Source organism: Dreissena polymorpha, chromosome 2 (genome assembly GCF_020536995.1).
Source record: "Dreissena polymorpha isolate Duluth1 chromosome 2, UMN_Dpol_1.0, whole genome shotgun sequence".
In the NCBI taxonomy this organism is placed as follows: domain Eukaryota; kingdom Metazoa; phylum Mollusca; class Bivalvia; order Myida; family Dreissenidae; genus Dreissena; species Dreissena polymorpha.
Window position 1 is genome coordinate 75,591,854 of NC_068356.1, and position 26,018 is coordinate 75,617,871.

The 26,018-nt window shown below is 34.3% G+C and overlaps 1 protein-coding gene across 1 annotated transcript; it reads left to right on the forward strand.

The window, feature by feature from the left end:
- The first annotated feature begins 1,394 nt into the window (after nucleotides 1-1,394).
- LOC127869832 (uncharacterized) lies at nucleotides 1,395-22,549 on the forward strand. Its single transcript, XM_052412492.1, has 6 exons — nucleotides 1,395-1,594; nucleotides 16,231-16,377; nucleotides 17,460-17,595; nucleotides 18,000-18,089; nucleotides 19,919-20,198; nucleotides 21,295-22,549. The coding sequence occupies exons 1-6, from the start codon at nucleotides 1,409-1,411 to the stop codon at nucleotides 22,349-22,351; spliced, it is 1,896 nt and encodes a 631-aa protein (XP_052268452.1). The 5' UTR covers nucleotides 1,395-1,408; the 3' UTR covers nucleotides 22,352-22,549.
- Nucleotides 22,550-26,018: the final 3,469 nt, after the last annotated feature.

The following is a 26,018-nucleotide window of genomic DNA, read 5'->3' on the forward strand; positions in this document are numbered from 1 at the left end:
GATTGGCGATTTCAATTCGCTAAATTGGTATCGCTGTACGACAATTTCCAGTTGCTGGAAGAAAGCTCATTCAAATAACAATTTATATTTCTGAAAACTTTCGTATAATCATGTCCGTTTGTTTGCAACCGGGTGTATACTTTTATGGACAAATATTGATAGGTTTTCTAATGCATGAGTATTTAATATAAGTAAAAGCTGAGAAGCTATACATTGCAACATGCAAATAACCGGTGTATATAAGCAGTTATTATAATTCACTTTTGAATATCTATAGAAGAATACAAGTGAAATAAAAGAACGCGTTTTATAATTGTTGTAAACGTGTATGATTTCTTTACTGGCGATAAATAACAAATATTATTGCAGTAGTGTTTTGTAAACATTAATAAATGCAAATGTCAATTTGTCAATACGTGGGAATAACGTATTACTCTTTCTCTCTCTCTCTCTCCCTCCCTTGATTGGGGACGAAACTACATATATGTGGGTATTAACCCAGCCAGACCCATTAACCATGCTGTCAAAAGCACACCATATAAACTATTCAACTATAAAAACTACCATTGATCCATATTGAACTGGGTTAGCGTAGTTTGTATTTACGGATTAAATAGGCTTTTTCACAGATTTAGAAATCCAGATTACCTCTATATGTGTTCCTCTACATTCAAACTTTTCAATATGCGTCACGCTAATTATTGCGCGGTGAAAATTATTGAAATCTGCATGAATACAATGTTTGCAAATATATAAACACTGTTCCATATTAATAAATGACAATATTAGTTGTTTTGAAGTATTGGCTTCGTTTTTCCAGGTTACAATAAAAACTTCTTGATGTATGCACACATCGTGAATCCATAGTTTAATATTTAAATAAACATATGATAGATTACAACATAGAATAAAAATTAAATAGGAAAACGAGAGGATGCATTGTGGTTCAGACTTAATGACGTAACCATTGTGCGATTAATTTAGCTTGTGTGGTTCAGTCTTAGAATTGCGCAGCTTAGTAACCTTGCTTTGAACTACATTCATACATATAGCATGTTTCACACAAGGAAATAGCGTTTCGTGGTAATGTCTTAATCTTGTTTATGTACTATTTGCAGGCTAGATGCAAAATCAACCGGTCAATGGGAAACAATACCGCGCACTCGAACAATAGGAACACACTATCAATATCTGATTCAGCCACTAATGAAGATGTAGCAAATGCTTAAATTAACAAGGAAATCATGAAAACTAGATATTTCCAGTAAATAACTTCACATGAAAATAATCTGGAGCAGTGGTGAATTAAAGTTAAGTTCTACACAACTACATACTAGAAGCCTCATATCTTCTGGCAACGGAAACTAACTTTACCTGAATAGGTGATGAAAACTTTTACCGGACACCCATGACTGATATTGTTGTGGCCAAAGCAACACGTATTGTTGTTCTAGCCTTGGTCACGTGGTTTTGTTGCCCCGTGGAGCCACGTGCTATCATGGTGGAGCCACCCCACAGGTCGAGCCTGTGGCGATTCTATAACAACACGTCCATGAATCTACGGGACGATAGTTTAAACTGTGGCGGCTACGATGTAAGTAACTTTTTTATGTTTATGTTTTTTACACTTTGACCACAGTTTTAATCATGTTTTATATGTTTTACGTTTTTTGTATGTATTGTGCTAACTTAAATTATGGAACTTTTTTATAAAGTTGATGTATATTTACAAAGTGACACAAGTTTAAATCCTGTTTTATTTTTTTTATCTTGTGATGAATGTAGTATACTGTATTGTTTATGGAAATTAACCACTTACCTCAAATAAGCCTAGCGAATGGTAACATTAAATTCTCTCCTGACATAGTATCTGAGCTTGATTGTTCATAGTATTCTCGTCACAGAAACCGCAGTACATTACATTACAGCAACGCCATTGATTTAAATCCGTGAGTATTGCTTACTCGGAAGGGCGTCTCCATAAGGGTTATTTGTAATAAACACTATACAATTGTTTCATAAAATGGTGTAAGGAACTATGACGTCGCTGCGTTCGTCTGACCTATGTATTAGTATTTGATTACTCAAGCAATGTTTTGCTTTATGTGCATACACCAAAATATAGTCAGAGGAAAAATATTATAATTTCCAAACAAGCAAAATGCCTATATTTGTAGAAAAACCATGTTTTAACTTGATAATAATAAATTATATAAACTTCAAACACTCGAGACATGTTGTTAGAATAATTGCGTCATAAACTGCGCTAATTTGCGTTTTCATTTTATGTCTTATTTCATTTCATAATAAGTATACAAGTATACAGAAACAAAACTGCTTTAAATTATGTATACTTTGAGTGTATGTACACAATTACGTAATTACCGACGTAATTGCAACTTTTGAATATGTTTTGTGTAGGCGTCTAATAAAAATGAAAATAGAACTCTCCGTTATGCTCAAAACTACACGGAAAAGCGAGTCCTGTCGACAGTATTGGATGATACTCGTAAAGGAGACGTAAGCATGTACGATATGAGAAAATATGTTAAACTTTTATAAAAAGACCATTAAATGTCAATCACTGTTCAATATTCGAAGAGACATATAACTGAAGGGATGTCTGTTTGTCTACTGTTTTGTAAAAGATGTGTATGGTATATTTCGTTAAAAGAAAGTATTTTAATAGCAAAGATCCAGTTTAGGCGGAAAGTGTCGTCCTTGATTAGCATGTACGTACTGCACAGGCTAATCTGGGACGACACTAAACGCACATGCATTAAACCCCCTTTTCACAGAGCGCGACTCATACTTTCTCTGTGTTCTTGGTTCCTGTGCATTGTCCACATTGACGAACTGTGTAACCATTAGCCCGCGGAAAATACTGTAATAATTTAATTTAACAAAATAGCATAAGAAACATAACGGCAAAATATATGATTTTCCAATATGACTGATACTAGTTGTGTTTCATAAAATTTAGTATTCAAGTCATTAATCAGCTTAATTTGACGATGACAAGTTTCAAAATAAGGAAAGTACAAATAGCACATGACTCATCAAAGGCAAAAAAACAACAACGAGAGCTTGTGTCATGCACTTGCGAGACTGACATGATTTCACAAAACCGGTCATACAAAATGAGTGATGCATAAGATGGATTTATCATTTTTACTGGCAGTATAATTGATGACGTAAACATTTCACATTGCATATATTGAGATGTGACACTTGCCATAAGGGTTGTCGTTGTTAATGTTATTTCTCATAGCAAACCTGTAAATTAATGTGCCCTTTGCAACAATCTTATCTGGGTTAATTGTCTTTAGTTTCAAGGTACATTTCCACGTTTCGAAAAATTGACAAAATTGAAAAGAAAATGTTTCAGATTTGCAAATGTTCGTTGTAGTTATGTTATTGTTGTTTTTTTGCAAGGATACAGTAAAACTGAACATTTACCCTGCTCTAAAATATACATGATATGCATTCTCCGACGATTTAAAAACCTGAAAATTATCATGCGTTACAAACGCGAAACGATTGTATAATTTGTCAAGTTATGTTGTTATCGTTTTATTGCGTGACATTACAATTATTGCTTACATTTATATACTGTATAAAATACGTTCAGCAATACTTAAGCACTGATGGCCTAGTGGTTTGAGCGCTAATCTTTTACTCCAAATGTTAGTGGTTCGAGCTAAGGGGTGGATTACATTTTGTCTTATATATAGGTATTTTACTAGAACTCTTTAGTTCCGATATTAACTTTTATGAATAAAAAAGCATTTAATAACAAACTTCAAAACATACCAGAATCTGTGAAAAGCTACCTTTAATACTATTTATGTTTGTGTTCGATAGGATTAAAAGCCTTAGGGTTGTTAAAACACCCTCGAGTCTGTTGTCTGGCTAGAACCAGTGCTTGATGTATTTTAGGAAGATTTAAAGAACGCTCACTGAGTGGGTGTCAAACCTGTGACCTCCCGATCACTAGGCGGACATAATATCCGCCACGCCACGGCGAACTCGGTTTTACACAAAAGTATATGCTTAATTGTGAATCCTATATAATTTTTCATTTGATATAAAAACTGAAATTTGGTGAAAAGATCGGAAGTGTTTGTGAAGAGTCCAATTACATTCTATTGTATCAGAATTTATCATACACATGTGTAGGAGCTGACAATCGTGATGCCAAATTATTACTTTACATCATAAAGAAAGTTAATGTGGAAAGACCCCCCCCCCTCTCGCTTATATCACGATTAAAACGCAGACGTCTGTTCAGCAGAATATATGTGGTTTAAACTTTATCAAGTAATCGTTGCTTTGAAATGTAGGTGCATACTTAACAAATGACATATTAAGATATTAATGAATGACACACTAAAGATCAAGTTAATGTTGAATTTTGTGTCAGTAAACTTCATTTTAGCACCAATAAATGACACCGTTTTACCTCACGCCCAAAATGAAAAACAAACTCGTTTGAAGCCTGCTTGTTATAAAATCCGTTAAAGCGACTCATTCCTGAAGGGTGTTTGTAAACACAAATCTATGTCACTGCCTGCATAAAACATTACATAAAATTGTACCATTCCTTTTATAATTCAGGCAGATTCTTTCCTTTACGAAAAAAATCGCAAAACAATACATGATAAATATGACAAGCATGATAGATAGATGTAAAGTTTCCGCCGAGTCTGAGACGAATACTCATGATATCCCCGCCTAATTATCCATTCATTTGCATAAAAACATAATGTAACACGTGCAAAAGTCGTTCATGAGAACTATGTCAGTGTTATGTATTGAGCAATATTTTAGCAATAAAAACCTGATTTGTTTATGAGCAATTTATTTTAATATGGATTAGGACGGGACGCATTAGTCTTAATTTAACAAGTTCATTAAATACCAACCACTTTTCCGTCCTTGCGCAAAAATGCACACACATATATATAATATATATATAATATAATATAATAATAATATAATATATATAAATAATACACTATTTAATATTAATTCATGCTTTCATATAAAATTTGAGAAAAAATATATAATAATATTTTCAGCCCTTTTAAAAAGGTATAAGCTTTTCATTTTTTTCACCTTCAGAAAATAACGGTTTACTATTTTAGTCATATGTTATCGTTCAGCTACATAAATACTGTGCATTATGAAAGAGAAAATATATTTAAACATCTAATTTCTCGAAGTTCACGTTAGTAAAAACAGATTTCTGGAAACTTTTTGCTAAATTACTTTTTAATTCCGACGTCTACGATAGTGAAACAAACAGTCGTGTAAAGCACAATAGGCATAGTGCCGAATGGTCGCATTCATTTGTAAGAAATACAAATATAAAATGTCCTACAGGGTGAACTAACACAAATTCCGAAAAGATGCTTTTTGGTAGTCAGATACAGCCATCTTGACTTAAAGGGGCTTTTCACGTTTTGGTAAATTGAAAAAAATAGAAAAAAAAATCAGATTCGCAAATTGTCGTTATAGTTTAAATATTGGTGAGGAAAACGTAATACTGAACATTTATCATGAAATAAAATATCCATTGTATGCGTCTTTTGACGATCTAAACACCTGACAATTATAAAGCGTTGCAACGCGAAATGATTGAATTATCTGGAGAGTTCTGTTGTTGTCGTTATATTTTGTGATACTATGAGGATTACTTATATAAAGTATAAAATACATCACTGATTGTATGAGCACGAATGGCCGAGTGGTCTAAGCGATAGACTTTTACTCCAGAGGTCAGTGGTTCGAGCCAAGTTGAGGGTTACCTTTTATTCTTTCTTTAATGTTATTCTTGTTTGATTTTACTGGAGCCTTTTAGATCCAATATTTGCATTTATCAATATAAAGCATTTAATGACGAACTTTAATACATGCCTAGTGTTTTTCCCAGGAGGTCAAAGGGGCATGGCGCATTACTTTCAAAAAGGGTATTTTAGCGCGCAGTTTAGGCAAAAAAGGGCAAAAACGTTCCGTGAATACTTGAATGAGGGAGAAACATGTAATCGCATCAGAGGCAGTTGTTGAAAAACATAAAATATAAACAAGCACATTTAATGGTATATAGTAATTGATGTATTGAACCTACTTTGATTTATATTAACATATTTACGTTGCAATGGACATTTAAGTTCCATGCTGTTTCAATACACTGTACAGCACGACAAACATAATAAACAATATATGCATATGAATCTGATTATACACAGATCCACTAACATATAAATGAAACCATGTTTGTCTTATCCCATTTCTAACAATAATCTTGTCGGATGTTTAATATTGCGAGTAAACTGATCGCAAACAATATGCAAGCACTCGTCTCCGTGAAATATCGTGATACACCCACTGAGTAGATTACAAATAAGTATGTTGTTGCTATCAAAAACATGTTTATGCATCGTTGATTATCGCAGACATTTCATTAATTCCTTCTGAATGTTTAATCTCCATCGTTAATTCGATCATTTACGACGCTATTTGCCATGTTTGCCGAGTCACAATTTAATTCTGTAGGTCCGCCATGTTGTCAAAATGCCAAATGATGTAAGCGACAGGTGCGCATAGCAACGTAAAATCGTCTAAGACGTCCGCCTAATACGCCTTTCGCATTTTGTTAAATTAGTAAACGTCTCAGTTATTAATTCAATAATTAATTATCTTAAAGACGATATCGATAAATAATCAATGTGTTTGTGTTTTTAAATGTAATTATGGGTAAAAATATATGTTTTGATATAACTGAATTATGTATGAAATGCCACGAGGATAACATCGAGCTTTTCATCAAAAGTCCCCGAAGTAACAGTCCGAATTCTGTAAAAAAAAAAGGCCCCTTTAAACGCATTCAGCCCCCGTGTACGCATGCCCCGCTGATTATTCAAGAGTTCATTTGAAATGAAAGATCTATATCGTCCACACAGCCAATGCGCATGTTTATGTTGTTTAACTTTTTACGGAAACGGCAGGCAAATTAAAAATATGTTAGACAATGCGTCGTGTGTATAGATCTGTATTGAATAGGTCATTGCTCACGTGCCCAAAGGTCTAGCTGATGTTGTCGAGTGTTTCTTCCATAATAAGTGTGCGAGGGTTTCGTTACTTTTATATTGGAAATATAATATTTTTTTATATTGTATTTCAATAAATACAAATATATTATAGTGTAATTTAACAAAGTCATTAATTACTTCGTTTCAAATTCCATGTTATTAACATCTACAATTGCATAATATTCATATAAAAGAACTACGTGTATTGCATACTTCTTTGTTTGTAAGCGATACGCTTACAAACAAAGAAGTATACAATACATGTAGTTCTTTAACAAGTATCAATTTATTGACACATTATTTTGCTGTTTTAGCAATATTGTTTCTGACTGTGTGCTTAATAAAGTGTGCATCGGGCATACTGTTTAGATAGGTGTGTACATTTCTAATATGTGTTTATATTTTTCAATGTTATTTAATATATATTGTAATTCATGAACGTATATATTCGTAAAGCTGGGCAGAATAATTAAGCCTGACTAATAATAAGATATAATAATACTCAAGTGGCAAATAAAGAGCCGATAATAAAATGTTTGTGTTTATCAACTGTTCAGAACAAAACATTGAGGCATGCAATTATAAAGTCTATTAAAGATGCTAATTACATGCAGTGATCGAAATGGCAATACTTATCAGTCATAAGACATTACAAAAATTATGTTTATATAGTAACATCGTCACCATGTCAACCTGAGACAATAATCCAACGTTGCCACCGAACAATACATCATAACGTTCACTGTTTACGTTCAAATGATTTACGTTCACCGCCAGCTTGTGAAGGTCAAGGCACGTGTGTGACACAGACCTAATGTATCGAGGATTAAGACACTAAACAGTTGCCCAAATAATTTTTAAACTAAAAAAGGCTTCAATTTTCATAATTAAAAAAAGATATTATTTTAAAGAAAAGCAAACTCAAAAATTAAATGGTACTCGTTTTGAATATGTTTCAGTCTTGAAGGTTTGAGCGAAAACGGCACATGATCCAAATATTAAACCTTAATTTGAGGATTTGTGTACGATAGATGGACCTGAGTATAAGATCAGAACTTCCACAATAACCCCCCAGTGATATTCAGTTATCTAAGTCAAAACTCCTTCTTGAATGCAACAGTCCAAACTTGTCTAACCGCACCCATAGTGAGTGTCTGAAAACCATATCCATATATAACGCGTCCACCTACAAATCATTATAATAGCTCATGTTGCATATTTTTGCCCTTTAATAGGAGCTGGCATTTACGTTTTGTTTTTGTGTGACTGTGACTTTTCAGTACAAAAACGCCTCGTTATTTATTTGCCACATTAGAGTAATGTAGGCATGACATCGTTGTGAAATAGTTCAACTTTTAAAGGTAGGCTGTCTAAGTTAATGGGCATCATTTGCCTAGACATCTAATAATATATACATGTAGTAACATTGCGGTGTACATCATTTCATAATTCATTACAATTTAGATAAATAATGTTTGGAAACATTGATTGATATACATATCAAGATGTATGTAATTTAACACAAGCTCGCTGTGTGCATTTCATAGATAAACTGGAAAAAGGTAAAGGTTCTCTTGAAATATTCAAAATAATTTACCTCACATTAGTTTAACCATCTTACATTAAGACACAGTTCTAGCGAAACAATTTCAATACTTGAGTCGACTCCTCGAACATCCTATTTGTATGTTCACTTAAGTAAAAAAACATAATGTGGCTATTCTCAATTACACTTAAGTAACAACACATAATGTGGCTATGCTCAATAACACTTAAGTAACAAAACATAATGTGGCTATGCTCAATTACACTTAAGTAACAACACATAATGTGGCTATGCTCAATTACACTTAAGTAACAACACATAATGTGGCTATGCTCAATTACACTTAAGTAACAACACATAATGTGGCTATGCTCAGTTACTTGTAATGAGCAAAGAATGTTACCTGAAACATGTTGGTCTTTTTGTCTTTGATTTATCCACCAAACAAACAAAATGCTTTACTCGCGGACGGCATGTGGTGTAATGAAGTTTATTATTTATGCGGAAAAAATTTGTTTCACATAACATAATCTTGAAACACACATGAACTGTTTTTGACATGTCACATTGCAGTTGTGTAGAAAAACTGCACCATGCGAATTGTTTCGTTTTTTTGTGTGTGTGTTTTTTTTTCAAATATATTTTACACGTCTAATAACATCTCAGATTCTGCAGATTATTATTTCTAATGAAGACATTAAAATTGTATACTAAATAATATTATGTATTGCATTTGTTGCTTTCATGACGTAATGGCAACTTTAGTAGGCTAAAATCAGGACATGGCAAGTTTTGAGCCCCCATAATAAAACAATTTTGAGATGGCGCGGTATATGTATTCAATCTATCAAAAAACAGAGTTTTATAATCTTATGTTCAGTACATCGCAGGATCCAGATTGTTTTCCAAAGAACAGAAAATTGAAATCATAGCGACCACAATTTTGTCTGAGAAATATTTTTTGCAAAATAAGGAAAATAAGTTTGTAAGAAGCGGTAATAAAACAGATCTGGCAGCTGTTACTCTAATAATTTGTGTTAGTGCTCTCTATTCCATACTTAGATAGATTATTCAATACTTTGTATATGATTGTTAATATTCAATGACATCATGTTTTTGAAGTCAATATGAATCTTTATGCCAAGTACCGGGGTAGTTCAAAACTATTGTTCCCCTAACTCCACTTCCATTTCTTTCTTTTTTCGAGAAAGTGCTATATTTTAAGTTACCTAACCACATAATATTTGGATTTTGTTATAATATCCTTTGAAAAACCAGAATAGTGGGAAAATTGATATCCTACATAGAGCGTTATCTTAACTGTATCCTCACATCTATAGAGCAGTAGTATAGCATCACCTGCAAACTATGTTATTAAATAATGTATGTCATCGATAATAATAACTTTCATTTTCTAGTTGTGTATTATGTTCATATATAAACAAATTCATCACATATAATAAATAAGTATTAACTAATTTGACAATTAGCAATTCACACAGTATACATGTCATTACGCAATAATCATTACGCGATTAGCACACTGACACACTGACATTTCATTTTCATTCATATTCAATGTTTATGTCTTTGACGTCGGCGGAAGTTTATTATAAAAGTGGTATAAAATGTCAACCAAAGTGCTAAGACAGAAACAATTACTTATCTGCACAGTAAATGCCAATGTGGATTTGACTTGTGTATGCAAGTGTTCAGACATAAATCCCAACTTAACGGCATAGTTGAAGAAAATAATTTATGGCAGGCCTGACAGTGTATATTTATTCTGCGTGTTCGCCCACCATTAAAATATGGCATAAGTATTTGTAATCCAAAATGACTGCGCAATGGCTTAGCGCACTGTATATCTTGCAGCAGTGTAGTGTTCTTGGATGATAAAGTAGGATACACAGATGTGGCGCGATTATTTGAAGTCCCCGCAATCCGTAAAAAAGACCATGTAGACAACCCATTTTCGCTTGTTTCTGCCAACCAAGTTAAGTTTCTTTGGAAAGTTTCCAGGCTTTGCTTAATCTCTGAATGGAAGGCAGTGTATATATAAACGCAGCAGAGCAAAGTGACACATATTAAAATAACAATGGCTAATTTAGTGTTTGACAGAAAGGACCGTATCAGTCTTAACTGTGATTTGATTATACACATTAACATGTGTGCACTTACCCACAATAGAAGGTTCGAAAAATACATAAAACTATGCATTTAAGACATTGGCCTCTTTGTCCTGTAATTATGTCAGCTAGTATATGCTGTACTGAAATGATTGTGCGGTATTATTAAGTTTTTTATACTCCTTAATAGGGCACTTAATAACGTTGATTTTGGATCTTTATATTTACGTGAATGCGGCAACCTTATAAAAAACGTGGGTAAGGGCAACAATTTAATATTGCATCTAAAGACATTTACAAAGAGATGGCTTACACGACAATGCCCATAACAGTTTTAAGTCTTGACCAAAAGAACCAAAATATTTTTTTTTTAAAACAACAACATTAAACTAAAACACAATTATGTGTCAAACAATGTTGGCAAAATATTTGTATTTAAGATTATTCTCAGGACGAACGAGTTAACGTCCCTAACGTGATAATAATATAACATGTATATGGAATAGTCAGTGTTATTTTTAAGTTTCCCGCTTTTATATAAACATCTTGTCAAAAGTACCTCAAATAAGTGTTGGAACTCAACACCTTGACAAAGCTCATTGAGTTGATTGAAAACTTTGAAAAAGAACATTTACACGGTTGAACACTTTGACAAACCGCATGGGCATGGTTGAACACAAATGACAAACGCTCAGTAATGGAACGTGTAATAACTTCAAATATCGACAAGCTCGCCACAAAATTTGACGGCGATGAATTCGCAGTATTTTCATGAGAGTTAATTCCTTATTGTCATTATATGATTGTTTTATGTCCGCATAAATCGTTAATTGCAAAAAGATTGTTGGAGTTTTAATTTCCTCCATTTTTGTTTATGAAAGCAAAAATCATATAAAAACAAGTTTATTGCACTTTTATAATTCATATTTTAATAGAAAGCTATGTTCGAATCAATAAATTTCAATATTGGCATCTCTCTGTCGACTAATACAGTGTCTGCATTATCAGCTTGTTTGCGATACTCACTTTTAGTCTATTTCTTCTATTCTGACCAAGATATCAATTTTAATCTTCCAAAATCTGTGGCCACTATTGTTGGAACCATTCATTTTGAATATTTTGAAATTAATGAACGCAAGCACAATTGTTCATCAGTTACCACTCAGACACGCAAATTGACCTGTTTGTATTCATTTATAAAATCAAATTAGATTAAAGACATTTCTTACTCGCAGACTGTTCTGGTTTTGTGCTGGTTGCAAAAAGCCATTTTAAATTTTGCTTCTGAGTCGGAAACGTTTAAGGTATTTCATCTGTAAAACTGTTGGCCTTTCATTGGAAGAGGTTACATTATTTATAAAAAAAACACTTAAGTACAACATACAATTGCAGAAAGTATGGATGTTTGTTCTCGATATTTATTTTTGCTGCTTGTGTTTGTTTTTAAATGTTTAGTTACCATAGATATCTTTATTAGCATAATATATTTAACAAGACTATTGCCAAGAAATATAGTCCCAACCGGCTCCACCATTGTCAGAAATTCCACCATTGTCAGATTTTGTTGTTGTTGTTGCCATAGCAACCAGAATTTTTGACGTAGGAACAAAATGAAATGACGTGCATAATATCCATATTTCCATCTATCCATGTGTCAAGTTTCATGAAAAAAACATTAAGAACTTTTAAAGTTATCGCAGGATCCAGAAAACCACTATTTTCAGCAGTATTTCTAGTCTATTTGTTGCATAGCGACCAGAATTTTTGACGTAGGAACAAAATGAAATGATGTGCATAATGTCCATATTGCCATCTATCCATGTTTCAAGTTTCATGAAAAATATTAAGAACTTTTAAAGTTATCGCAGGATCCAGAAAAGTGTGACTGACAGACAGACAGACAGACAGACAGACAGACAGACAGACAGACAGACAGAGCGCAAATCATAAGTCCCCTCCGGTGAAACCGGTAGTGGATAATAAAGTATTTTCCGACAATGAAACGTGAAATACGTTTATATAAGAATTATAAACTCCGAGGACAGAAAATCTTGGCACAATTCGCAAGTTTTTATTTGAGGCAAGTCACCAATTACCATAACATTTCCAAGCAATACATTGAACACATTATTACACCAAGAACAAACAATTAAAAACAACTATATGTAAAATTATTTCAAATAAAGTCACTTTATCACAAATGTACAAAAAAGAAAGTTTGTATTAAAGGGGCCTTTTCACAGATTTTGGCATTTTTTAACTTATTCATTTAATGCTTTATATCGATAAATGTAAACATTGGATTGTAAAAGCTCCAGTAAAAAATCAAGAATAAAATTAAAAAAAGGAAAAGAACATTGCCCGGAACAGGTTTCGAACCAGTGACCCCTGGAGTCCTGCCAGAGTCCTGAAGTAAAAACGCTCTAGCCTACTGAGCTATTCCGCCGAGTACACGTAGTTGACGTATTTTATACCTTATATAAGCAATCTTCGTAGTTTCACAAAATTTAACGACAAAAACAGAACTCTCCAAATTATTCAATCGTTTCGCGTTGCAACGCTTTATAATTTTTAGGTTTTAAAATCGTCAAAAGATGCATATAATGGCTATATTAGACCATAGTAAATGTTCAGTATTACTGTTTCCTCACAATTATCATAACTAAAACGAAAATTTGCGAATCTGTAACAACTTTTTTCAATTTTGTCAATTTACCAAAGCGTGAAAAGATCCCTTTAAACTCAATTTAAACAAAAGTGTCAATTTATAGCAATATTTGTCATAACGATACACACTACCAATGATTTTCCGCTTTACTGTATGACTAATTAATCAGGATTTTCCAATTTAATTTGACAACTTTATATGACATTTTATATAAATAGCTCTGCACATGGCAAAAAATAGAACACGATAGCTAAATTGTTGACTGGCAACTCATTGTCAATTATTACTTAGACAAATATAATGCGATGAAGGCTTAGAATTCAAAACTTCCTGATGTCTTGACGGAACTACGTTGTGCCGTTTTTATGCCAATTGCGACTGCCTTTGTGTGGCTTTGCAAAATCATTTCACAGTCGTTAAACGAGAAAATTGATTTTTTTTGCACATGAATCAATGTTAATGTGTTTAAAGTAGTTAAAATTCAACTTATGAAACGACGCCTTTTTAACCGTTGCATGCAGACGTCTTTCGCACGGTCATCTTTACGGATTTTTACCGCTTTGTCGTAAATACCGTTATGCGATCGAATGGTATTTGCGTTTTAGACTTTATTGGATGAGCTTTTAGAAAGATTAATGTCATTTGCAAACGATTGCTCATCGATTATACACCGTCACATCGGGCTAGCGATATTTCGCGTTTTTCACGGCGACTCATGGCGCATTTGGGTCGCCAAGGACGAGGGTGGTTCTTCGTGTCTAAGCATGGAGACGGTGTCCAAATTTAAGAACGCGTACATCGGCGATCTTACGGTGATTTCTTTGGAAAGGTTCAAAGTAAACGCCAAGGCTTTGCCTTCTTATAGCGTCCTAGTTTGAACGCCGTATGTTCACTCTTAAGACGCCATAGACGCATCCAAAGGCAACCCAGTACGAGAGCCAAGATCGCAATTGTGCCTTAGAAGACACGACAATAACGTGGTGAGGTTGATGACGATATTCGATTTGGTCGACTTGGGATTGTGCGAATCGACCGATACCAAATCAGATGTGAAGCCAATTCCTTGCCAATAACTGAGGCAAGCTCGACCCAAATGGCATCCAACTTTCCCTTACCCGTGTACAATGATAGATTATTCATATTGCGTTTTCTAAACTTTTTCACCTAGTTTCTTTATCGTCTTCTTTCAAGTCTCTTCTGACCAGCTTTTAAGTGTGGGCCCTGTCGTGGCTTTATATGCCGCAGACACTGCAATTTGATTGACCCTGTCCATTTCTCAATAAATGGTGTCAGTGTCTTGGCATCCACGCCTAGGTCCCTTAGACATATAACTCTGTGCTAACGTAGTCTTTGGTCGCCACGTGAAAGCAGAGGGATATCACTACAAAGGAAAATGCTAAGGACGCGATAACAACGTAGCGTACACATAAAAGAATCAGAGTGATATGTGTATGATTATGTTATGTTTAGGTAGTTATACTCTAATTTGTCTTAAATAAAAGACTAGCTGATGGGAGCACGAACTTTTCTCCTGACAATATTTCTACTAGAACTCGAATGGTTCAAGTTTTATATCACTTACAACCAACTACAAAAATGTATGCGTTTCTAACAATGACAATCATTACAATGATTTTATTATGAACATAAATTGAATGTCAACATGTTTTCGTATAAAACTTTTATGCAAATTTATAAACATAATTGTCAATAACGAAACGCTGAACAAATTGCATGTTCATTCAATGTCTATGATGGTTATGATGGTAACTATAATATAACCAATTTGCAGTGTGTTTAATAAACGCAATAATTTAGGAGGATCGGAGATTTATTGCTCTCCAGATTAATGCTTGTTTAATATATCAGAAGCTTAAAAGGGCATATGATCCTTAAATATATTTCATTAGAAATCTCACAACCACCTTAGTGCATTACAGAACGTGCGTAAAATCACAGCAGTTAGTTTAATTTCTCGCAATTTTGTTTTATCAGCGTGTAATAATTACACGTTTCATTGGAATTCTCTTCCAACTGTATTTCGTTCCCAGAATACGCATTAGAAAGATGTCTGGAGAAATAACAATATAATTTAGACGTCCCAGTTCTGAGACGACCCTTTGCCTTTTGCAGGCGTATAATGCACTTCTGTTTGACGTCTCATTCGAAAAAATAGTTAGTTGGTAATGCTTGATTCGGTGATCCTTCTTACAAACCTCAGTATCCACGAGGCCACCAAATCGAATGCCGCTTCCTATATCGTGTGTGTTAGTACCCGTTTTGTTGCAACCAATAAACAGGCACCTCGGTTTACGTTTCATACGAAAAAAAACAAGATAGGTTTAAGGTTTAGAGGAGCTTGCACTTGAAACCACTTTGTTTTGAAGCTAATCTATTTCCGCTAGTCCACGAGGATCTGTTGTAATGCAAGTCCTCTCTCCATTCTCTCGATTCACAACTTAAACTGAAAATGAAACATAGCGACGTGTCTCATCAAAGACTTAACGAAGAATTAAATGACGGCTAAATACTAAGTAAAAAAAACAACACTTGACATTGATGATGAATTTGATTCTTAAGTCAGAGGTATGCGAAACATGGAAAGGAATTTGATCATGACTGGAAACACTTAATTTTTTATTATTGTAAATTACTTCAAATATCCTTCTTCACCAATAACATCGTGACTTACGTCGCCCGTCCGAAGTTGAATAAGACGAATAAGACATGCACACATGCAAACGCGATGTTATTTAAAAGATCGTATTTATGTCCAAATGTACTTATTTATAGTGGCAATGGGGAGTGAACGGTGGTCGATGCGGCGTGTGTGGGGACCGATGGAACGGGACGCAAGACCACGCGGACAATGGACGGTTTGATACGGGAATTATCGTGCGTAGCTACATGGACGGGCATTACATCAACGTCACATTTGAGGTATTGATAATGACCATGAATAACCTGTGGGCATATCGTGTCCTTGTATTAAGATGTTTTTAATGTTGCTGTATAATAAACGTTTTTCTAGTAATTTAGGACCTTTGTTTGCATTCAACGAAGCGCCAATATTATAATATTATAAATGTGTAGGACCTTAACGAAGGGGTTGAGGTCCTACAAATTATAATAATTATTATTATTATAACAAACCCTTTAGAAATCACACTTTTCCAAATCATTCAACTTGCTCAGAATATTTGTTAAATTGATAACTCAACCGAGTTCATAAATGATCCCGGTCCGTTGTAAACCATGGCCGCCTGAAGATTGGCCAATATTACTTATATGACTTCAGTGAAACCTTGTGAAAACTCTAGAAGTCAAATGTTCGGCCAATGTACATGAAACTATGTCACAACATGTGTTTTAATGGTGTCTCAAACGAGTTCCCAACAATAGTTTTAGTCCTTTGTAAAATAAGGTCGACTTGGGGCGGGTAGTTCTTTGTATATAGTTTAACAACAACCTTGTGACCAAGAAGACACATTGTTTGTCAAATAAGGATGAACATGTCTCATTACATTTGTCATTATGATATCTCTGCTTTTCTAAAATGATTCCGGAAAAATCACAAAAGCTACGCAGAACAGTTTATTTCTTTCTGTTCTCAGGTGAGGAAACTATTGCCTGAAGTCATCGTGTTTCTTTTATAGCATACATAACAACGAACAGAAGGACGTTACTTTCGGACATATCAGCAGATTGACATATCTAAATCTTATATTGCCCAACGTGCCACAAAGTGATGTTTTGCCAAATACGCTATAGCCGCACTTAAAATGCTCAACTTATAAAGCATTACGCTTCCAATCCGGCTATATCGAGTTCGTGATATTATCATGGGCCAGTTTCTGGCACTCTTATTTGCGCCTTCAACGGGTTTAACACTAAGGTAGGCTTAGCTTTACTTAGATTAAATCGAGAAGTTAACCGACCGCCAAGATTACTAAACAAAAAATTATAAACGGCAGAAAAAAAATGTAACAAACAAACATATTAAAGTCGCTATTCTTTTTCAGGTCAGCAGCAATTATTTAGGTTACGTTGAATTTCGGCTCTGCCCCAGGAATTCCACCAAGTATCCGCTGGAACAGTCGTGTTTTGACAGGTACCCACTCTGGATAGATGAGTCCCATGGGACACGATACTATCTCGGTAAGGGAAACATGGAAAATGGACACTCATCGTCATTATCGTTATATTATCACCACATAAGATAATCAGCAATGTCAGTATCGTTTTTATCAACATCATATCACAGTTATCATTATCAAAATTGGTTCCTCTTATAATAGCAACCTCAGCTACATTACCCTTTCGCATCGTTTTTCGTTGTTGCCGTCAACATCATGGTCATCATCATCGTGGTCGTCTCCGTCTTCATTGCCTCGATAGTGTTTGCGTCATTGTTATCCTTTTTACTATCCTCATTATCGCTTTTTGTCATCCTCATCGCTTGCTGTTATACATTTTTCACCCTGATTTTTCATCGTTAAATATCAGCTTGTTTAAGCACGTGTTCTAACGGAGACCTTTAAAAATACATTTTTTACTTTAAGGTTCCAGGGGGGGTATATACGACATCCATATTCGGTTGCCAAGCGGCCTTATATGCAAAAGATGCGTATTGCAGTGGAAATACAAGACGGGTTAGTAGACAAATTGTATTATAGATATATCTATACTTAATCAGATATATGTTTTATTCCATTTTTTTTCACGCGATAATATTGTACTTGCATTTTGATAATTTCAAATTGCGTTCATGATCACTAATTCTCAAAAACGACATTTATGTTTATACTGATCCTTCAGTATCTAAATATGATCAGATCACCACGACCGTTTGTTACTTCGGAGACATATTTACGTTACGTGTTTCTGTTGTAAACAACTTCAGACACAATATAAACATCCAATTACCCAACGATTTCAAGCAGTTATAAATATGGATATTCCTTATTTAACGTTTAAAATGTATACCATTATGAAACGTTAAAGTGATATTATGGGCATTTTTCACTGATGAATTGAGCTGAAAAGAATAAACATGTCAAAAGAGTTAGTTAAAATGTGGTTACTGACCAATTATCTGCAACTCATCTTGCTACCAGTTGTTTATAAAACAATATTTTATATTCGATATTCTTACTTATACGTGACCCACCCAGTCCTGTAAGCCGAAATGATCCGTAAAACGAAATTGTGTCGTTGTGTCTTTGTGTCGTATGAACGAATCTGCACTAAAACTAAATTTAGTATCACATCGTACATGCATGATCAGTTGTCAAACGAAAGTACGGTTGATATTCAAATGCATTATTTTTCTCTTTCCGGGATAATGTTTTAGTATGTTGATGCTGCGTTAACAAATAGAAGTGTATATAAAGTGAAAACACCAAAAATAAACAACGGTTGCGATAGACACCTATAAACTGTTAGATGCCCATAATATCACTTTAAGCAATTTTCAAAACAAATCTTAAAATTTTGAACGTACAATTTTGAAAAATGTTCGATTGTGCGACTTCGGGTATCAATGATTACCAATTGTTCCAGTTATTACGAGACAATATGCAGTTCTTATTTCATCGTTTACATAATTCGATAAGGCTACCGATACGACGTTTATTTTATATCGTCATTTTGACGCCAGCAAGAGTCATTGAACTTAAAGGCTTTTGATACATTGATCATTGTGCGTTGCCATTCTAACTTATTTGTACTTTAAGGCTACTGTTGCAATGTTACAACTAAATACCGCCATTATGCCGCCATCCAGCTCATATATATAATTATACAACGCTTTCTTTTTTGTTTCATCAGAATTATTTGATACATATACATTTTGTTACGCCATGATGATTTATGTATAATAAATACAATTTGTAATATATGACGTCATTTTTAGTAATAATTATTATATTCGAACGCTTGAGAAAAAAACCGTAAAGTTGCTGACTATATTATGGCGTCACTATATAGACTGCACATGAAATGTTATGTTAATGACCATATTTTACTTGTATGCTATCGATATTATTTTTGTATTACGTCACTGCGACGCAAGAAACCTATTGCAAAACATATACACTGTATCACGTCATCAAGCCGTAATTACACTTTAAGACTACAGATACAACTTTTAAATAATTATGCTGTGATGGTTTTATTAAACTTAATAGGCTTAAAAACAACTGTATAATATAATAATGGCGTCATACATATAGGCTACAAATACAAAGTTACTTGTTTGATGCAATTCAGACGTCATTGTTCTTTTTTGTGACCGATGCAGGTTAAAATTTTGGTATGACGCCATCGTACTAATAGGCTTCAGTTACAAAGTTTATTTTATGACATCATTTTGGCGTCTTTGCAGTTAAAGACAACATATTCAACGCTTATTTTATTATATCACTATGATAGATTTGTTAATATACAAACACAGTTAATTTAAACGTCATCATTCTTATAGGCTACAGATACAATGGTGAAGAGCAGTGCAAGTGTCTCGGTTGCGGACAGCAGGAGCAGTACGTGAACTGCGCCGATATCGAGATAACACCGCGTGGCGCAACGGAAGGTCAAGGTCACGAACATGGTCACGTTCGTGGTCACGGCCATGCCAATTCCGTATCGGGAGATATATTAATTCGAAGGAGGGTAACGTCCCCACTTACGACCATGTCACCTGTAACTTCATCTATCGGTCTTAATGAGTCTTTCGTGACATCAAAAACTTCTGGTACAGGCAGGTGTGTTTAAGTATTTGCCGCATCGCCTTGGCTTTGACCTTTATACGGCTTGCTGCAAAGAACTTTCATTTATTTGTTGTTGTTTTTGCTTATTGTTTACTTATATGTGTGCTTGTACTAAGTCAGCTTTTAATCGGCATATAAAGTAATTGCCATAACGCTATTAACTGCAAATGCTTTGAACAGAATTGGTATAACATATCTAGGAAATGTTAATGTTTGTGTAAAAGAGCTTCTGCAGTTGATATCATTTAATTAAATCCGACACTTTAACTTTTTAATATGAACTAGGGGGCATATGTGCCCACAATGAAACTACACAGGCCACATGGGTCGACTGAGACATACAACTATGAAACCGAAGTTGGCAAATGATCACACATTTTGATGATTGTAGAATAGTTATAGTAAAGAACCATAAGGGAAGCCAACGTTTGTGTTTGTACTTTTAAAGCCTCTATAACGCTCAAAATCAACGAAAATTTCGTAAAGTATTTCGTAAAAATAAAGTTAACACATAACTCATCAGTGTTCCTTATAGCAATAGCCACAATTTCAACGCTAGATGTGGTATGATTACATAGACTTTTGTAGATACAAAATGCTCGTTTTTATTTATTTGTGACACAATTAATTCCATTTTAATTTCCCGCGAATATATATATTCATACGAAACACGAACACTTAAATGGTACAATATGCAAAACAATAATAAAAACAAGCATTTTGTATCTACAAACATCTATTTTACCAGACCACATCTGGCGTTGAAATTTCGGCAGTTGTCATAAGGAACAATGATTTTTAATTTTTTAGCTTTATTTTACGAAATATTGTACGAAATTTGCGTTAATTTTGAGAAGCAATGTTACTTTAAGCATTTATTACGGATCTGGCGGACCAGAAGTGGTCCCTTCCAAGCATATAATGCAAATACTTAAAAGATGCTTTAATAAACAAAACAGGAACATGTGGTTTATTAACATTACTAGGACGCATATTAACAAACTAACCAATGCCAACATTTTATTTATAGTACAGTTTTTAAAAGTCAATGAAGACTGATGTGTGCTAATTACTAGTAATTATGTTATAGGCTCCTTGGGCAAGACACAACTCTTCGCCATACACAATCAGTTCAACCAAAGGATGGGTCGGCACCCGCTGTTGAGGTTACTGCAATCACTCCCTCGTCAACTCCCTCAATCGCCAATCAAACAGGGGCCATCGGAGCTGTACAACACAGACAGCCACAATCATTCGTAGGCGAAAACCAAACCACTGTAGCGCAGGAAACCGTGTCGCAATTCGAAGAAACCACGGTTTCTATGGTAACTGAAACTCCTGCACAATCATTAACCATAAGTACACAGTCCCCGACAGAATCGCAACTAAGCCAATCGAGTGAAATTTCACGAAGCGCAATCCCTACCCAAATGTCCCATGTTACGACACAATCCACAATAGCACCGGTCTCGGTGACGTCCGGCGTTACACAATCAACAATCAAACGACAAGTGTTAACTTTGGACGATATAAGACAAGAAATAGTTAAGACGCTGGGCTCGGATGTTTCTAACGGGGTTCGGTTGTTATTCAATCCCCCAACAGAGCATCCGACTGGCCAAAGTCAGGACACAACCCCCGCGCATACGCAAACATCTATTACTGGACCTCCACACTTTCAACAAACGTTCTTTCCCGCATTTGATCGGGTAACGGAGAAGCCCAAACAAACAGATTTACCTAATACTCAGTTCGTTTCTGTGAGCAATATACTGGATCGATTTTATCCAAATTACATGTCGCCATTGTTGTTTACATTGACACGAACGCGTAACTTCGGTTTGAAACTTCCGCAAGGATGTGACGTTAATAGCGACGAATTCCGTTGCAAAGCAAGGGGAATTTACAATCACAGTCCAGGAATTAGTCGGTGGTGTGAGATAAACTGTAGGGCAGCGAATTGTGTACCTTTCATGTGTGAGTGCGGTTGCGACGAAAAGCAGTTAAAAAACTCGAGTTGTCACGCTATTGCCGAATTTCAAGGCGTAGAAGGAATGGACGAATGGTGTACGGCAAATTGTAAGGTCGGCTACTGCCCCGCGAACACTTGCAATTCAGACTGTCTGAGACCTTTCGTGGCTAAATGACGTGTTAACTAGTTCACTTAATGGAATGTGTTGTCAGACGTGAAATGGAATACTATGTATTTTGCCACGACCATTGTCTACATCGTGTTGGAGTGAAATAATGTTTGACGTTACAAAATTGAATATTACGTCACTTTAGCATACTTCGTCAAAACCATGCTGTTAAATTTTAAAGTAAAATTTTTCAAGAAATGGGATATGCAGTCACTTAACACAAATTTTATAAATGTATAGATGTGTTCTGATAATAAATCATACGTGACATAATTTAATACAAATTGATATCATGACTTGAAATGATTAAGGTATTTGTTGTATTCTTGTTGGTTATATTAGTTTGATTTATGAGTCGCGTTCTGAGAAAACTTGGCATAATGCATGTGCGTAGAGTGTCGTCCCAGATTAGCCTGTGCAGTCCGCACAGGCTAATCAGGGACGACACTTTCCGCCTAAATTGGATTTTTGCTAAGAAGAGACTTCATTTAAACGAAAAATGTCATAAAAGCGGACAGTGTCGTCCCTGATTAGCCTGTAAATGAAAAAATAAAACAAAGCAAATTAGTCCCTAAAGTTGCAAATGCGGAGTTAACGAGAACGTGTCTCACTAATAGTGCATTTTAAAATGGCATGTAGATAATATGTGATTATTTATTTCTAATAGCTATTTCGTTTGCTATTTGTTGCATGATCATTGTGTACACTAGCGCTATAATATTGGCAAATGTACTATTAATCGGCACTACTGTAAAACCATTTATTTTCGACAGCACAAAATTTCGTCATTTTTATAAAAATGACGATTTCGTTAGCACTTAAATTCGCCGATTTCTGATTTTGAATTTTTTAAAAATGCGTCAATCAATATCCGATTTGTGTGTAATACATATTCGCGATCAATCGCAGTTGCGAAAATTCGTGGTACGAATGCGGGAACACACTTGAGAATCACTGCAGGAGGTGGGGCCTGTTTGTCACATGCCAATTAATTAGTCTTTTGTTATCAAGGGACAGTAATGGACCCTCTTAATGTATGCCATTCACACGTTCATTGTTATGATTAGCGGACAAGTGGGATCGAATAACCGTTAACGAGTGTTTGTAACAACGAAGCCAATTGCCAATTAGTCTTATTCTATTTTTATTTAAATGCTGTCAATACCGTTTTAAAACTGTTTGTGTTATATGAAAGAGGTTGCAGATTGTTAAGTGGTTTTTTTTCAAATAAAATGCTTTTTTTTATTCTGATATCAACATTAAAATTATAAACTCTATGTGTGTGTTTGTTCTTAAAAAGTAAACTACCGGTATATAAATCAATAATGTCAAAAATTTAAAAATAAATAAATTTATACATATAAAATAGTAATAAGTGTGGTTAAACGCAAACAACAAACAGCAATTAAAATATTCTTTATTAATTTGTGATAAATACGCATGTTGATCACACATCGTCATCTTTTCATTTGGTTATTGTCTTTCATCGGCATTCGCTGCGTGATGGCTAATATGCAACACCCTTGAAAAACACAATGCACCTAATGGGTAATAAAGTTATAAACAATTAGCGCTAATTCCTTACCATTCTACATAAACGAAGTCAACGCATTCGATACAGCTGTACTGCACACGCGTTTTAAAGAAGTGTAACGTGTCAGTTAAGTACCTTGTGTAATCTACATCCCTTTGTGTCAAAACCGGATTAATCTTGATTACGAAACAGCAGTGAATGTGTGCATGGATTATATTGGAATTTAATGCCTCATGTTTACGGTAAAGTTTTAAAATATTGTTCAACTTAGTGTTTGTTTTTTGTTCAAACATAGAGCATGATTGTTCGTTAGGATCTTAAATTCGCCGATCGGTCGACTGACGAAATTTATGAAAATTAATGCCTGACGATTAATAATGGTTTCACATGTGTTTGTTAAGCACGTGTTAATTAAACAATGAAGTATTGCATGTGTTCTTTCGTGCAATATTTCGAAAAATAAAGTTAAACACATAAACAATCAATGTTCCTTATAGCAATAGCCAGATGCGGTCTGGTAACATAGATTTTACAAGATACACAATACTCTTTTTTATTATTGCGGGACAATATATTATAAACATATTCATTTCAGAAGTTAGTGTTCGTTTTTTTCGTATGAATAGATATCGTTGCGGGATATTAAAATGAATACAGTGTGCCACAAAAAAAACGAGCATTTTGTATCTCGTTAAATCTATGTTACCATACCACATCTAACGTTGAAAGTTTGGCTATTGCTATAAGGAACACTGATTTTTTATGGGTTAACTTTATTTTACGAAATATTTTGAATATTTATGTTACTTTTACTGACGTCATCTAGTTATATTGTGATATTTAGCTTCTTATTCGTTCCGCCTCTGTAATTAAATTGAATAGATAGATCCGAATACATATGTTAAAACTCTGCGTGCACATAAAAACGTGTGTTCCATTTACCCGAACGACCTTATTTGTGTGCCAACCCTGAACTTTTTTCTTGTCTTTTGGGGAATTCCAGATTGAGGTTTCGATCATAGATTAACTATTTAATTAGCGATAGGAGTTTATTTGTTCGACCATGTTCGCTTAATTAACTTTTAATAAACGAACTTGTTGCAAAAATAATGTTAAATAAAGATTGGTAACACTTTTTAAAGTCGTTGCACATTCTTTTTGAAGAAGGCTTTCGTCAAAAAGTTAGCGAAAACAGTTTTGCCGATCTACTTTTACTTAATTTTTGGCAATGTTACCGGAGACCAATGGCATTTTTTTCGACCCAATTCTTTTCAGAGGACTATTTCACAGAGCATGTTAGACGGTTTTTACATTTTAATGCGCACATTTATTACACGACATGCATATGTTCATTCGTCATGAATACTTGGGTAAACATATTGTCGTGTTTATCTTTGTTATCGTGGTGTTCAATGTGTCCACACATCATTACACGCATGCATCTGGTATTTTAAGAATGGCATTGAATGGTCAATTCGGTACCAATCCATTACTGCCATGGCCATTATGACTACAACGGGCTATCCGTAACAAGTTTCGATCTGGTATTATCTCCGTTAAATATAATTATACCATGCTTTTTACCCTAACACATTTCCTCTATATATAATATGATTACAAATTGTGTGATAGTAGTAAAGATACATGTACTTTGTTTATTTGAAATGTGTGTGTTTTTTTTATTCACGATAAAAAACGTCAGATTTTGAATCAGTCTATGTAATGCATTGTTTTAAATGCATTTTGTATCGCTTACATGTAGCATTGATAAAGCTAGTTCATTTATTTAACATTGTCTTTAAAAAAAATACAAACATATTTTTAAAATGTATCGCTTGTGCCATATGTTTACACTTATTTCTTCAATGTGCCATTTGTGTTATATTTATGAATATGTATTTACATATTTTTATTTATTATAATCATCTAAATAAATGCATCATCGCAACATTCTTGTTTTATGCTTGTGAATTCCTTGGATTGCCCTAAATTATTAATTTGTGAAAATATCCACGCGCCTAATTATTATGCATTCATAAATTAAAATTGGTATACTGTAAACACGTAATTAGACGAAAAACATTAGTTGTAAATAAGGCTAGAAGTAACAGCAGCTGTTGTTGTTGTTATTGTTGCTAT

Bases quoted from the DNA above. Each gene is read 5' to 3' on its own strand.
- LOC127869832 (XM_052412492.1), top strand. From the start codon at position 1,409: ATGACTGATATTGTTGTGGCCAAAGCAACACGTATTGTTGTTCTAGCC. The intron at 18,090-19,918 runs GTTAGTAGACAA...TCATTCTTATAG, and splicing joins GCAGTGGAAATACAAGACGG to GCTACAGATACAATGGTGAA. The intron at 20,199-21,294 runs GTGTGTTTAAGT...ATTATGTTATAG, and splicing joins AAAACTTCTGGTACAGGCAG to GCTCCTTGGGCAAGACACAA.